The sequence below is a fragment of the Pseudorasbora parva genome, chromosome 7 (genome assembly GCF_024679245.1).
Source record: "Pseudorasbora parva isolate DD20220531a chromosome 7, ASM2467924v1, whole genome shotgun sequence".
Classification (NCBI taxonomy): Eukaryota; Metazoa; Chordata; class Actinopteri; order Cypriniformes; family Gobionidae; genus Pseudorasbora; species Pseudorasbora parva.
In genome coordinates this window covers 25,786,869-25,801,634 of record NC_090178.1, presented here as the reverse complement: position 1 = coordinate 25,801,634, position 14,766 = coordinate 25,786,869, and the positions used below count along the sequence as shown (strand labels likewise).

General features: G+C 37.2%; 1 protein-coding gene across 1 annotated transcript in view; it reads left to right on the top strand.

Annotated features, from left to right (window-relative positions):
* The first annotated feature begins 920 nt into the window (after positions 1-920).
* The window catches only part of chrnb2 (cholinergic receptor, nicotinic, beta 2), a 42,168-nt gene continuing 28,322 nt past the window's right edge, over positions 921-14,766 (top strand). Inside the window, exon 1 of the mRNA XM_067448798.1 lies at positions 921-1,248. Coding sequence (XP_067304899.1) covers positions 1,203-1,248 — 46 coding nt within the window. The 5' untranslated portion in view covers positions 921-1,202. The remainder of the gene's footprint in view (positions 1,249-14,766) is intronic.

The window sequence follows — 14,766 nt, the reverse complement described above, 5'->3', positions numbered from 1 at the left end:
CATAGGCCAAAGAGTAATGACCAAGCTTCTCATAAATAATGTTTAAGAGGTACCATTGATGTACACAGTATATGCAGCATCGTAAAGCTCTTAAAAATAATGTTCCATTGGTTTTGTCACGGAGATGCCATTAAAGAACCACTGTGGGTTCCCGAACAACCTTTTTAATGGAGCAGCTTTTAAAAGAACCACTTTTTTTTCGGTGAAGAACTTTTCAATAATCTGAAAAACTATAAAGAACCTTTGTGCAATGGAAAAGTTTAATTTACGTGTAAGGTTCTTCATGGAAGATGACAATAAAGAACCTTAGCATGTTAACCTAACCACGTTTAACATTTACAATCACACACACACACACACACACACACACACACACACACACACACACACACACACACACACACACACACACACACACACACACACACACACACACACACACACACACACACCTAACTATTTAGTAATTTAGGACTCTCACACAGGCTAATAGACTTAACTCTGCATTCATTTGCACAACAGAAATGTCTGGGATTGCTTGCAATTCTCAACCACTTTATGATGATCACTTTGTTGTAAGTAGAACTGGAATGATGTATAAACACTTTTCACAAATTGTGGAAATTATAATTGTAATCTCAAATATTTTTGATTACTTTTGAAGTGATATGTTCTTAGACAGAGACATTTTCTTTCGAATGTTCCCTACTTCCCTACTTTTCATTTTTTTGAATAAGATGTCACTGAAAAGTAAAGCATCCTCTGAAATGGACTGCGACTCTTCAGGTGGGTCAAATGACCTTGTAAAGGAAATTGTATGCGTCTTGTGAAAAAACACATTCTATGTAACCGGATGTAGTGATGGGGAATCTGAGGTATGCCAGCCTCCCCCGCCCCTCCCCTTCGCTGTTCCTGTCATCTCGTCACATCTTCTCTAGCGCACCGCGAGTAGTCCTTCACCTTACCTGGCTGCTCATAAAACCATTCCATCACGCTTGCGGGGAGAAACTACGCGTTCAGTAACCCACAGCCGCTGATGTAACGATGCAAGGTACCAAATAACGTCGAGAAGAAAGAAAACAATAATTTAACCATCGCGCGCGTGTCCACCTCGACAAAGTCACGCTCCGATACGCACGACCACACGCGCCCACGGGAGAGAGCAGTTCACGCGCGGCAGATGCTTCCCCGTCCTCGCTGAGATGATGGCTCTGTGGACGCTCTTCTGCATCCTCGCCATTGTGAAAAGTAAGTTATGTGGTCAGACAGGGAAGCGCTTCTTTAAGGCTTTTATCCGCGAAACTAGTCGTACATAATGTAGGTTTGCTGCGCGAGCGCATTCATGCAGGCTATATGATATTGCCACAGAAGAAGGGGTGTATGGAAGCGAACCGTAGCTCTTTTGGAGATGGAGAGATGCTGGGCGGTGGACTATTAAGCTATACAAACAGTGTGGTAATATTTCATTTGCGACCTGAATGTTTACGGTTGTATTATGTCCATGTTTTATGTCCAGCGCGTGCCGTAGCGCATTAATATAGAATCACGGCTGTTTCTCATTGTGCGCAGGAGTGCTGAGCAGCGGTTATGACACTGTGAGCCTAAATGATAATACACATCATTATTGCAATGAGCCGCAACCGTCGCAACTGCTGAAATGTGATTTTTAGAGGCTCTCTGGGGTCGCCTCTTGACGAAGATAACATTTAATTTGTGTTTATCACTCAGCAGTGCCTCGCAGGAATGGATTGGATAGTTGCAAAGCGTGTGTGTTAAATTGATATGTTCATGTAGCGAGGTTGCAGAAATGGCTTGAACTGTGCATAGAGAAACATAAGGCATGGGTATTTATTCTCCTGATGCATGCATTATTAAATCACTACGGGACAAGAAAGTTAAATGTTTCTTTTTACTTCAGAAGAATAATATAATGATTCACACCCAGATGTTACACATCTGCCATCACCATGAATTCAGGGTTGTAGCCTACAATAATTTAAGTAAATGGCAGTTTTTATGCATATAACATAACACACACTCACTCTGTGTCTTTATTATGAATCCATAATGTTGTGGTTCTATTTTCACATAATGAAAAAAATTACAGCATTATTTTATAATAAAAAAATTATCTACATTTGATCATGTCTGTGGAATACCGTGGACAGATGTATTTTCCATTGTGGGAAGTAAATTAAAACAAATAGGAGACATTACAAATAGGATGCCTGAAGATCCCATTCTTTCTTTTTTTTCTTTTTTTTACCTCATTGGATATTTTGGAATCAGAAAAAGGTTTTATTTTGTTTAAAAGGTATTTGGTGCTTAACTATTTTTGTCAGCCATTGGTTTTTAGTGTTATAAATAAATACACAATTATAAACAGGACAGTCGAATGATCTAAAAAAGTATCTCCCTAAAATAGTTTCACTCTAAAAAATAAAATATCTATGCTTTAAAAGTCACCTGGTGATATTGTTTGAGTAAACTAATGTAGCCTGTTTTATTTAGTTATTTTAAATGATATACAAAAAAACAAACAAAAAAAAACAGATAATGTAGATCCTAACCCTAACCATTTAAACTACATTTATAGGTTACCTGTCAGTTTTGGCTGCATTTGAACTCGCATACTTCCCTACTTTATAATAGGCAAAAAGAGTATGTGACAAAAGAAGTATGTTCAGATTCACAGTACTCATAAAAGAGTAGGCAAAAGTACCCAAATGACAAAACTTCTTCCGGCAGAATTCTGAAGTGTGCATATGATGGACACTTTACTATCCCATGAGGTCACGAGAGTGGATTTATGAATGGCAGTGAAGTACATAACTGACCCTGGTGGGTCACATGATAATGACAACATGGTGAGTCTGTCCATAATATTTATCCTACTCACATTCATACTATATAGGATATACTTTTTTAGTGGTCGTGAAGTAATTACTTATTCAAAAAAAGTACCTACTCAAGAGAGGTACATTTCGGACACAGCCGTTGATTGAGCATGAATTTTAATTATACAAAAATAAATAAATTTGGACGATCGCACACATTATGGGCTGGTGAAAATTGGCTTGGGTCATCCTTTCTAAGTGTCGGACCCCAGAAGGCTAATTCCGTTAATTAACTCTGACTACAAGCAAATGAGTAAAAGAACAAGTGACTGTCAGATGTGTGGTGAAAGGGTTTGGTAGGGTCAGAAAGAGGAGGGTTCTCGCTCCCCCATCCTACATCCAACGATATAGACCTCTTTTCCTGTCTGAGCTCATGGCACGTTGAGATTATCTCACACAGCAATGCAATGATAGATATAGCACTACAACATCAGCATGTATTAGACTCACTAGGCCTTGAATTTCAGAAACCCTCCCAGTCATATTAGATAATCATTAATGGAAGAGGACTGAAAATGTTGTTATGGTGATGAACAGACATGCATCCAGTGTGTGAAAGATTATGTAATACACACATAAGGACTATAGAAATGGTCTGTGACCTGTTCTCTCATTACTTGGCATCAAGTCAGAAGCACTGACCTGTGTTTAATGTTGAGCTTTTGTTCAGCTAAAATGCAACCCTCTATACCTCTGAGATCATCTTTTGGGAAATAATCTCTTATGGCATTTTACTTGATACGGATAAAAGGCACCATCCTTTGCATTACCATTTTCAGATATCCCGTGGGTGGGGATACAAAAAAGCGGAAGTACAATCTGTAATTTTCCCAAAAGCCCTGGAGCTGTCTAACATTTTTTTGCTAAAAATAAATTTATAATATCTCAGTCCTACCACAGAGAACAAGTAAACAGTTCATTTAGGTTATACGGCGTCTTGTGTTACAGTGTAAGTATACACTTAAGTACTGAGTAATAATAATTAACTATATAGGATTAGATTTTGGTTTAGGGTTAGTTGCATGTAATTGTGCAAAATTAGTTATAATATGAATAGTTATATTCATATAACTAACTATATGTTGTTCTAAATGTGTCTTTCTAAATCATATATCAACCTTGTCTAGTTAAGTGATTCAAGGATAAACATGAAACAGCTATTTGAATTAATTAAAATAAATAATATAAAACTACATAAAGTATTCTTATTACCTGACCAAAGTATTACAAATGTGAAAGGATACATAAAACACCTTTTAAAGTTAGACTTTTAATTTTGATGTTAATTCCACTATTGTATTATATATAATTATGACACGGCTCTGTGAAATACTTGATTCTGATTGGTCAATTGCGCATTCCAGCGGTATGTTATTCCAAGATAACAACCGCTCATACGGGTACTACGAGTTATCTTGACCGGTACTACTTCTATGCTTAACGCTGGCGCCTTCTTGTGGCTTAAACAGCGGTGGGTTACAATGGAAGACTTCAAGGCAGGTTTCCTTTATAACGTTTTTAATATAGATATTTTTCTTACACAAACACATCGATTCGAATCAGAAGGCTCTATTAACCCATCGGAGTTGTGTGGAGCACGCTATTTGACGGACAGCTGCATTTTTTATGGACTTCAAACACAACTACAACAACTGCTTGGATTAACGTTAGCCTGGACTTTTTAAATATAACTCCGATTGTATTTGTCTGAAAGAAGAATGTCATAAACCTATGATAACTTGAGGGTTTAGGCTTGGTTTCATTTTTGGGTGAACTAACCCTTTCGGCATTCATTTTCAACATTTAGCAAGGACATGGCAAATCTTCAGCAATAAATAAAGGCTTAAAGCAGGTTGGAACTGTTTTTCTTTGCGGAAGCTTTGCGGAAGAGTTAATAAAATATTTAATCTCAAGATAATATTTTGTGTCTAATAATTATTTATTTGAGACTAGTAGCCGTGTAATAAGCGGGATAATGTACATCCAGCCGGTTGTTATCGCAGAATAAACCTCGACAGAGTGATCAGGACCCCGACGCGAAGCGGAGGCTGGGTGTACATAATCCCTTACTTGCTCTACCATCTATACAATGTATTTAGTTCAATTGCATCAGAAGTAACTGTAAATAAATTAGAGAAGAAATAAGAGTAATCCCTTATTTTACTTTTTCACGGGAAAAGTAATTAAATTACATTAACAAATTACTTAACTACCCAACTCTGCTGAAGAGGCACAGAGTTTATATGAAAAATAACTAAATTAAATCTGTTCACCATGAAGTGATTGTGTCTCTTCAGAATTAAACTTGCTTGTTTGCTTGATTCCTATACAGTATATTTATTTTACAATCTCTTTATAAACTATTTAAAGCTACACTGTGTAACTTTTTTAGTTCATTCTTAGCTAAAAACACTTAGTTCTTTCAAAAATATATGTGCTCATTAATGTTTATTTACTTCTTTCAAGTAATAAAGTAGTCACGTAAGTTTATAATATGCCATTGAAAATACATACGGGTGAGGGGTTCGAATGCTGGTCGCCATGTTGCCCCTCCATCTTGAAAGTACATTAGCCAAAGAGGGACATACCCATAAATTCAAGCTTCGCTTTTCGCGATTTAACACTCGATGGCCGTGTAGAATGTGAAGAAGGGGGATTGCCATGTTAATCTTGGACTAAATCGGCCACCGCAGGAGTTAAAACTAAATCAGAATTGAAAGGAACAGAAACCAATATTCGCTGGATGGTCATATACCTTTTCACCGCTAGATGGGGGAAAATATCACACAGTGTAGCTTTAAAGTGCCAACTTTTTGGTGTAATGGTCTTTAAAAGTAGCCTAGAAATCTAGACGCACCCTAGCGGCAGCAAATTTAATCTGCCCGCAAGTGTCGTCTAGGAACTCTCAATACCCTTCTGAGCTGTATTCCTCTCAATCTGGACGGGCCAATCACATTGTATATAGAGTCGGCGGGCGGGGCCATAATGACGACTGCCGAGTTGAGTTTGCGTGCTTCTAGTAAACACAGAAACTGGCGAACGGCGGCGGTCTTTCGAATCAGCTTTGACCGCGATTCTGAAGACTTGGAGTTAAGCTTTTCTCTGAGAAAAGAACAAAGAACGGCACTGAAGTCATTCTTAAAAAGGGAAGATGTGTTCTGAGTTTTGCCGACCGGATACGGTGAATGTTTAATCTATCAACTAGCTCTGTTTCACCTTCGTTGCTCTGGTTGGTGTAGCCCTATCCTATCGCGTGCAGAGGGCGTTTGAAAGACAGCCGTTTATCCGCCCCTCGGACTGAGCTGTCAATGGTGAGATTCCAGACCAAACATCTTGATGTGGGTCTGGCTTGTCAGGCTACTTTAAAAGGAGAACCAGAAGAAAAATATTTTGATTTGTGTTTAAAAGATGAATGAAAGTCTTATGGATTTTGGAACAACATGATGAGTAAATGGATTACACAATTGTCATTTTTGGGTGAACTATGACTTTAAGGCAGCATTTTCCCCAAATTATATTATTAGGTTTACCTAATATTAGTTTGAGAAAGTTATATAATTCCTATTTTTGAATGTATTAATTGATAATTTTATTATATAAAATACACACTTATATGGTAAATGATAAACTCTCACTTTCACCCACTCATAAAGCGACGGCGATGTCAGCCATGTTAGGCACCATCTCGGCGGGGGCAGTTGGGGTTGGGTGTCTTGCTCATGGACACCTTGACACTTGGTCAGGTGGAACCAGGGATCGAACCACCAACCTTCCGGTTTGTAGCCAACCTATATGAAGCACATTTTTGTTGGCAAAAAAATAAATAAATAAACTTTGTCACAGCAAAAAGCACTACAGATACAGGAAGTCACGGCACCCACCCAGCCAAAATAAATGGTGAATCAATATTCCTTTCCTCTCACCTCATCCATTTTGCCCACGCATTAACTGTAATTAATGTCAGCAAATCTGTCCTGGCTCTGCTTTGCTGAACGTCCTGTTCAGCCTCTCTTTATCAAGGAGGAGCAGATTTGGCAGTGATTTGGACTAAATACAACCTCAGCCATGGGGGAGCTGTAAAAACAGACAAAGACTGCTGTGGAGTGACTTATGGCCCACCTTTATCTACCAGATGATCAATGCTGGAGACACAGAGGGTCAAGCCCTCTCCACCTCCTGCATTATAGCTCTGCTACAAACTAACACCCAGGAATCAGACTTTTAAAACATACCACGCAAGCCAAAGATGTGATGGATGCTTTCAAACAGAGCACACTGACTTGGTGAGAGAGGGAATAATGGAAGAGACATTGATGCTGGAAGCGGATGGTGGAACAGGAGGCAGGCTTTGATTTGGAATCAAGAATAGGGCAAGAAAGAGTTTGGTGTGCTGTTTCAAGAACAAGACAGGCAATCTCAAACCTGCAGGCTTGCATACTAATCAGATTACATGTACGCAAACTTGCCCATGCGTGTATCACTGTCTTTTTTACATTTGCAGACACGCATAAAGAGATGCATATTTTGAGGGGTCAATAAAGAGCACTGAGTGTAGGTGCGGATGGGATGTTCACCTCCTGGTCTATTTTTAGCATTTATTATTCACACCTCAGTGCACACACACTCCTCCTCACAGGAGCACACACTCCTCCCTTACTTTTGGTTAAACACACTGACTCTCAAAGGACTTTCAAGGACGTTTTGGCTTCTTCATTTAGTACACATCTACCCATCGCAAACCTACCCTGCTGAGAATGTTTATACTCTTAACATTTCTCCATCTAGCTCAAATATATTGTTCACCCAAAAATAAAATTTCTGTCGTCTGTCGTTCCAAACCTGTATGACTCGCTCTTATATGGAACACAATATGATATTTTTTAATGCAATTGCAATGAATTTATACTGCAGCTTTCAAGCTACAGGAATGAACACAAGGCAGCATAAAAATATCCAAGCTCAGAGCCCCCCACACACCAAATACGCATAGCTTTATCTGATTATTTGTAAGTGTAAACTTGTGACAAAAAATGTGTTCCTTCATTGATAATATTCTGAGTCGGTAACCCGAGAACAGCGCGGCGACTAGTCATTTAGATCAGCCAATTCATGAACAAATCATTCAGAGTGAGTTAGAAGCGCGAATAAATGATGACAGTCTTTAATAAATCTACACTAAGTTCAAAAAGGGTCAGTACATTTCATGTTGTTGTAATTTTTATTAAAAAAAATATTACATTTAAAGTGACGTGTGAAGACCACGTATGGTAAACCACACAGGTGTAAGGGAAGTGTCAGTGTAATTTTAATGTAACTACAGAAATTAATTACCAATGTATTTTTAAAAATGTAAGTACAATGTAAAAACATGTATGTATACAATAAGTGCATTGTATCAAATTATTAAATGTTAGTACTAGTAGTTAAGGCCACCTAATGCAAAGTGGGTCCACTCTTTTCAATATTGATATAAGAAATGTTTCTTATAGCAAATTCAGCTTTGCCATTACATGATTTCATTACATTTATTAAAAAGTATATATTTAAAAAGCTTATTTTAAAATATAAATTGTAATAATATTTCACAATAATACTGTTTTATACTGTATATTTGATCAAATAAATTCAGCCTCAGCCTTCGTTCAAAAAACACTTGACCTCAAACTTTTGAACACAAAAGTGTATTTTTTTGTATTGAACACAAACCCACCCACACACCTTGTTTCTCTTGCCTTTATCTTTTTTTCTGTTTTTGTCCCTCTCCATTTTGCTGTTTCATGTAGATTGTGGGCTTATATGTGCATATAACATGCTTGCATTGCACTCTTGTCATCTGATCTGTATGTCAGTCATGCTGGCTCAACACTTTAGCACATCTAGATAAAGCAGTGATCTGGGACTCTGGTCTGCTCTCATATCTCTGATCCACAGAACGTTTTTCAACAGCCAACAAATGATACTGGGGTTTTTTCAATCTCACACAGATATCCAACCAGCATCTTGCATGGATATCTTCTGCAGCAGTTTGGAATGTCTATCATAAAAGCTTATGAAGCAGAGGTCTTCAGCCTTTTTACCCAGAGAGAGAGAGAGAGAGAGAGAGAGAGAGAGAGAGAGAGAGAGAGAGAGAGAGAGAGAGAGAGAGAGAGAGAGAGAGAGAGAGAGAGAGAGAGAGAGAGAGAGAGAGAGAGATGGATTTTAAAGCTGGCGCATGATAACTGTGTATATGGTATTTACAGTGTTTTACATTGTTATGATCCTTACATAAATCCATTACAAATATCAATATAAACATTTAGCATCATATACTTATCTGTACTTGTGCATTACAAGCAGAATCTCATTGAGTCCATGTTAAAATTCTCAACTATACAGCAGAAAAAAACATGTTTACAGCCTGGTACAAATTGTGGTTTTGGTCTAAAGTTAAAGTTCTGTATAATTATAAAGGCATGGCCACTTTGAGTGGCAGGATAGCCATTTATCTGCTGTCCATAGTCATTGCATCACTTAAGCTCCGCCCACATCCCTTTTGCCCATTTTCTGTTATCCGGGCGTTTCAATTTAATTATCAATTATCTAAGTATTTAATTCTAAGTTATTTACATTTTATACACAATATTAAAAGTTACATAAAAGTTAATTTAAGCAATTTTGAGCGTGGCATGGCTGTTGGTGCCAGACGGGCCGGTCTGAGTATTTCAAAATCTGCTCAGTTACTGGGATTTTCACGCACAACCATTTCTAGGGTTTGCAAAGAATGGTGTGAAAAAGGAAAAACATCCAGTATGCGGCAGTCCTGTGGGCGAAAATGCCTTGTTGATGCTAGAGGTCAGAGGAGAATGGGCCGACTGATTCAAGTTGATAGAAGAGCAACTTTGACTAAAATAACCACTCAGTACAACCGAGGTATGCAGCAAAGCATTTGTGAAGCCCCAAACGCACAACCTTGAGACCTCAGCAGGTACCACTCATCTCCACTACAAACAGGAAAAAGAGGCTACAATTTGCACAAGCTCACCAAAATTGTACAGTTGTAGACTGGAAAAATGTTGCCTGGTTTGATGAGTCTCGATTTCTGTTGAGACATTCAGAAGGCAGAGGCAGAATTTGGTGTAAACAGAATGAAAACATGGATCCATCATAACTTACCACTGTGCAGACTGCTGCTGCTAGTGGTGTAATGGTGTGGGGGATGTTTTCTTGGCACACTTTAGGCCCCTTAGTGCCAATTGGGCATTGTTTAAATGCCACGGCCTACCTGAGCATTGTTGCTGACCATGTCCATCTGTTTATGACCACCATGTACCCATCATCTGATTTCTACTTCCAGCAGTATAATGCACCATGTCACAAAGCTTGAATCATTTCAAATTGGTTTCTTGAACATGACAATGAGTTCACTGTACTAAAATGGCCCCCACAGTCACGAGAGCTCAACCCAATAGAGCATCTTTTGGGATGTGGTGGAACAGGAGCTTCGTGCCCTGGATGTGCATCCCACAAATCTCCATCAACCCCAAGATGCTATCCTATCAATATGGGCCAACATTTCTAAATAATGCTTTCAGCACCTTGTTGAATCAATGCCACAAAGAATTAAGGCAGTTCTGAAGGCGAAAGGGGGTCAAACACATTATTAGTATGGTGCTCCTAATAATCCTTTAGGTGAGTGTATATTCCAGCATAAATAAACATTTTTTTTCTTTGCTGATAGGTTTTCTGAACCAAACTGAATTGCGCAGCCTTAAACCCCAGGGTGTATTAATTTCTGATGTGCTGCTGTTTTTAATCCAGATGTGCCCATGTGTTACCAAGCTAATGTTCCTTTTCGATGAGCACAAACAAGCTCAGGCAAGTCATTCCAAATAAGCCAGACATAAACCTGCCAACACAAGCTGGACTAATTGTAAGCACTCAATTTTCAGAACCAGTTTATGTCTGCAGAGTACATATAATGGTACAGAAGGAATACAGACCCAGAAAAAGCAGACAATGTATGAAGTGCAGAATAACAATAAAACCAGTTCAGAGTGCTATCGATTCCTTTTACAGCCCATTTAAAGAGGGCACTGTATACCTTCAAATAAGAGTGTTGCTAAATTGCTTAAAGGACACTCTTGTGCTCCAAGACTTTTCAGCCTTTAGGATCTGTGTGATCCAATTTTTAAGGGGATCCCCTGGTTTTAAGACTTGTATGGCTAAATATAACATAAATGATGTCTCTTATTGAAATATGTAGAAAACCCATGAAAGATCTACGTCATTTAAAAAATCCATTACATATTTGTTTGCACTCTGTCAATGACGTATATGATTGCAGCCTGGCAATCAACTAATGCTACCCGTAACTGTTTTTACCTCAACACAACTCAAAAATTGTTAAACAAAACCAATTAATTGCATTATAATTGCATTTTAAACACACTCAAACACACGTGCACACAAACTCTTTCTTACACACACGCACACACACACACACACACACACACACACACACACACACACACACACACACACACACACACACACACACACACACACACACACACACACACACACACACACCAACAGATCGTCCCTGTTGAATGCGGAGTGCAACCACTCTATGTCATCGAGATATAGTAGTGCACATGAACGCTACCACAAAGTCGTAAATACCAGTGAGAAGTTTGAGATTTTCTTTAAGCCTGATCTGGACGATTTCAATGGATGCAACGTCTGTAGTTGTATATAACGGGTATTTAGTAGTGACACTATCAGGCTTTGTCATTTACAACAAAGTAAGCAAGCATTGTAATATAACAATACGCCTAATATATAGCGATACCGTTTACACCGCCATCTCTCTCCAACCAAAGAGACTTGAACGCACATGTCATAAACACGACGTCTCACCTCGTAAATACGGACATCCCATGCAGGAGGACTTGAACGCACTAAAAGAGAGCAAACAAAACGGCTCCGCCCATTGTCCAAATATGTAATGGATTTTTTTATATAATGTAGATCTTTCATGGGTTTTCTATTACATATTTCAGTAAGAGACATCCTTTATGTTATATTAAGCCATGTCTTAACACCAGGGCATCCCTTTAAGCACAAATGCTTTGATTACATAGTTACAGGAATCATTCAGCAATGCTACTGTTATGCAGATTTTTTTGCCCAGAATCAAAGAACAATCCACAGATGTAAGATTTTATATGATCTAAAAAGGGCGTATTCTGAAATAACATTCTAATTTTTAGAAGCAATTTCTAATTCTGATGGTAAACCAAAAAGTGACACCAAAGCGACATTCTGAGAGGTAGGATTTAGTGACATATTGTCAGGCAAGATTATCCTGCAAAGAAGACAATGTCAGCCAAATGAGCTTATGAAGCCAACTCCCCTTCGTGTCCTTGTGGAATGGATGCGGTATGTGTGATGCAATACGATGTGAGGTAACACAATAGCTTTCTATGGCCAGCAATTTGTTTGGCCTGTCTTTGGAAGCTTTCACCGTTATGAGTGTACTTTAGATGCTCAGATCAATACCATCAGCTCTAGGCATCTGTCTAAAACATACGTTCCTCCTGAATTGACTTCTCTCTTCTCTCTGAAGGCATGTACTGCAGAAACACAGTGAATAAATATAGCACAAATATTTACAATAGCCTGAATGGAGAGTCTTATTTTGTGCAGTGGATATTTACCCTATTTATCAGCTATTCACAGCTGAATGTACTGTATGCACACATAGTATGACATAGTATCTAATATAGTTCCATCTAATGTAATTAATTCTTTCATTAAAATATGTAAGATAGCATGTGTGAATGTGCATGTTATGTGTATGTGTACTAATCTATATAAATGTTTGTAGTTTGATAAGACTGCCATTAAAGGGATAGTCCACCACCATGTTGTTCCAAACCTGTATGACGTTCTTTGTTTGAAAGACAAAAAATATATATTTTAAAGAATGTTGGTAACCAAGCAGTTTTGTTTCCCATTGACCATTGTATGGAAAGCAATGGGAAACAAAAATGTTTGGTTACCAACATTTTTTCAAATATATTGTATTCTGCAGAAAAAAGTCCTGCAGGTTTGGAATGGCATGTGGGTGATTTTCGGGCGGTCTATCTCTAATGAAGTCACACATATGGATCCACTTATGTTCAGTGTTTGGGAAAGTCACTTTGAAAAGTAATGCCTTATATAATATTGCACTACTACTTTAAAAAGTAACTTATTGAGTTACTTAGCTACTTTTTAAGAGAACTAATGCGTTACATTTTTATTTATTTTTAACAAATAAGTTCTATTTTATGGGGCGTCTTTTGTAAAGCTGCTCACGCTGACAGCAACATTTTGTCACATTTAGCTTCAAACAATGTGTAAAAAATGTCAACTTAGAGATATTTTAAATAGTTACATCTAAATATTAAATGTTAAAACTAAACGTTAAATGTTAAATCTACATTTTAAATCTAAATCTATATGTTAAATCTAAATGTTAAATTTAAGTTATCTGGGAAAATTGTGATTTACACCATATTCTGATGGTGGCGGTGTTCTGGATCACAACGCAGATTTGTTGGACATTTTGAACGAGGGGATATATATAGGCTCTTGCTGGTGTTTCAGCACGCGAACATGACAGAGAGTGATGACATGATGAGTGAGGACATAACATTCAGTCAAAGTGAAACCCCTAGTGGCTGGTTATTATGGCTACAGGTCATCATAAGTCCGCATCATAAGTCCCTCAAATACATTTTCTCCAAACGTGTTTATTATTTTAGGTAGTTATTATCACGATGATTCATGTCCAAGAGGATGAAATGGGTTTTATTTGTTACTTATTTAACACGATGCTATAAACACACATGGACCTCCTCAAGCTTTTATTTTGACACTTCCAGTTATCGGCATTTTGAATTTGCATATTAGTTAAATATTTAGTTTTAATCGAAACATTTAGATTCAACATTTAGATTTAGATTTAGATTTAACATTTAGATTTCGATTTAACATTTCGATTTAACATTTCGATTTCGATTTAACATTTTGATTTAACATTTCAATTTCGATTTAACATTTAGACATAATATATAGATTTAGATTTAACATGCAGATTTAGATTTAACATTTAGAAATAACATTTCAATTTCGATTTAACATTCCGATTTCGCTTTAACATTTCGATTTCGCTTTAACATTTCGATTTCAATTTAACATTTAGACATAATATTTAGATTTAGATTTAACATTTCGATTTAAAATGTAGATTTAGATTTAGATTTAACATTTAGATTTATAGATTTAGCATTTAGATTTAACATTTAACGTTTAGTTGTAACATTTAATATTTAGATTTAACGATTTAAAATATATCTAAGTTGACAAATATTGTTGTAAATGTGTTAAAAAGTGACTGTCAAAAATTCTAACCAGTTTTTTAAACATTGTTTGAAGCTAAATGTGACAAAATGCTGCTATTATTTTCAGTGTGAGCCGCTTTAGAAACGGCGCCCCATACTATTTTTGTGCAAACACAAAGACTTCTTTATACCAGAATTGAAATAATAAGCTTCAGGCTGAGGCTAATGTATGCATATACAGTAGAGGGCGCAGCTCAAACTAACCCTTCAGCTGTGCTGCCATTCTGGATAATGGAAGAATAGGATGCAGGAGAAAACAAATAAAACCAATAAAAACCTAGTAAATAATAGTAAATAATAAAAATCTAGTATTTTTTCTCATGGTTTAACTGAATCATTGAAGGTTTGCAGCAAGACACTGGTCAATAAAGGTAGATTAAATGCATAAAATATTTGTTTTATTTAACATGTAATTATTGGAGGTTTGCATAGTATTCTGA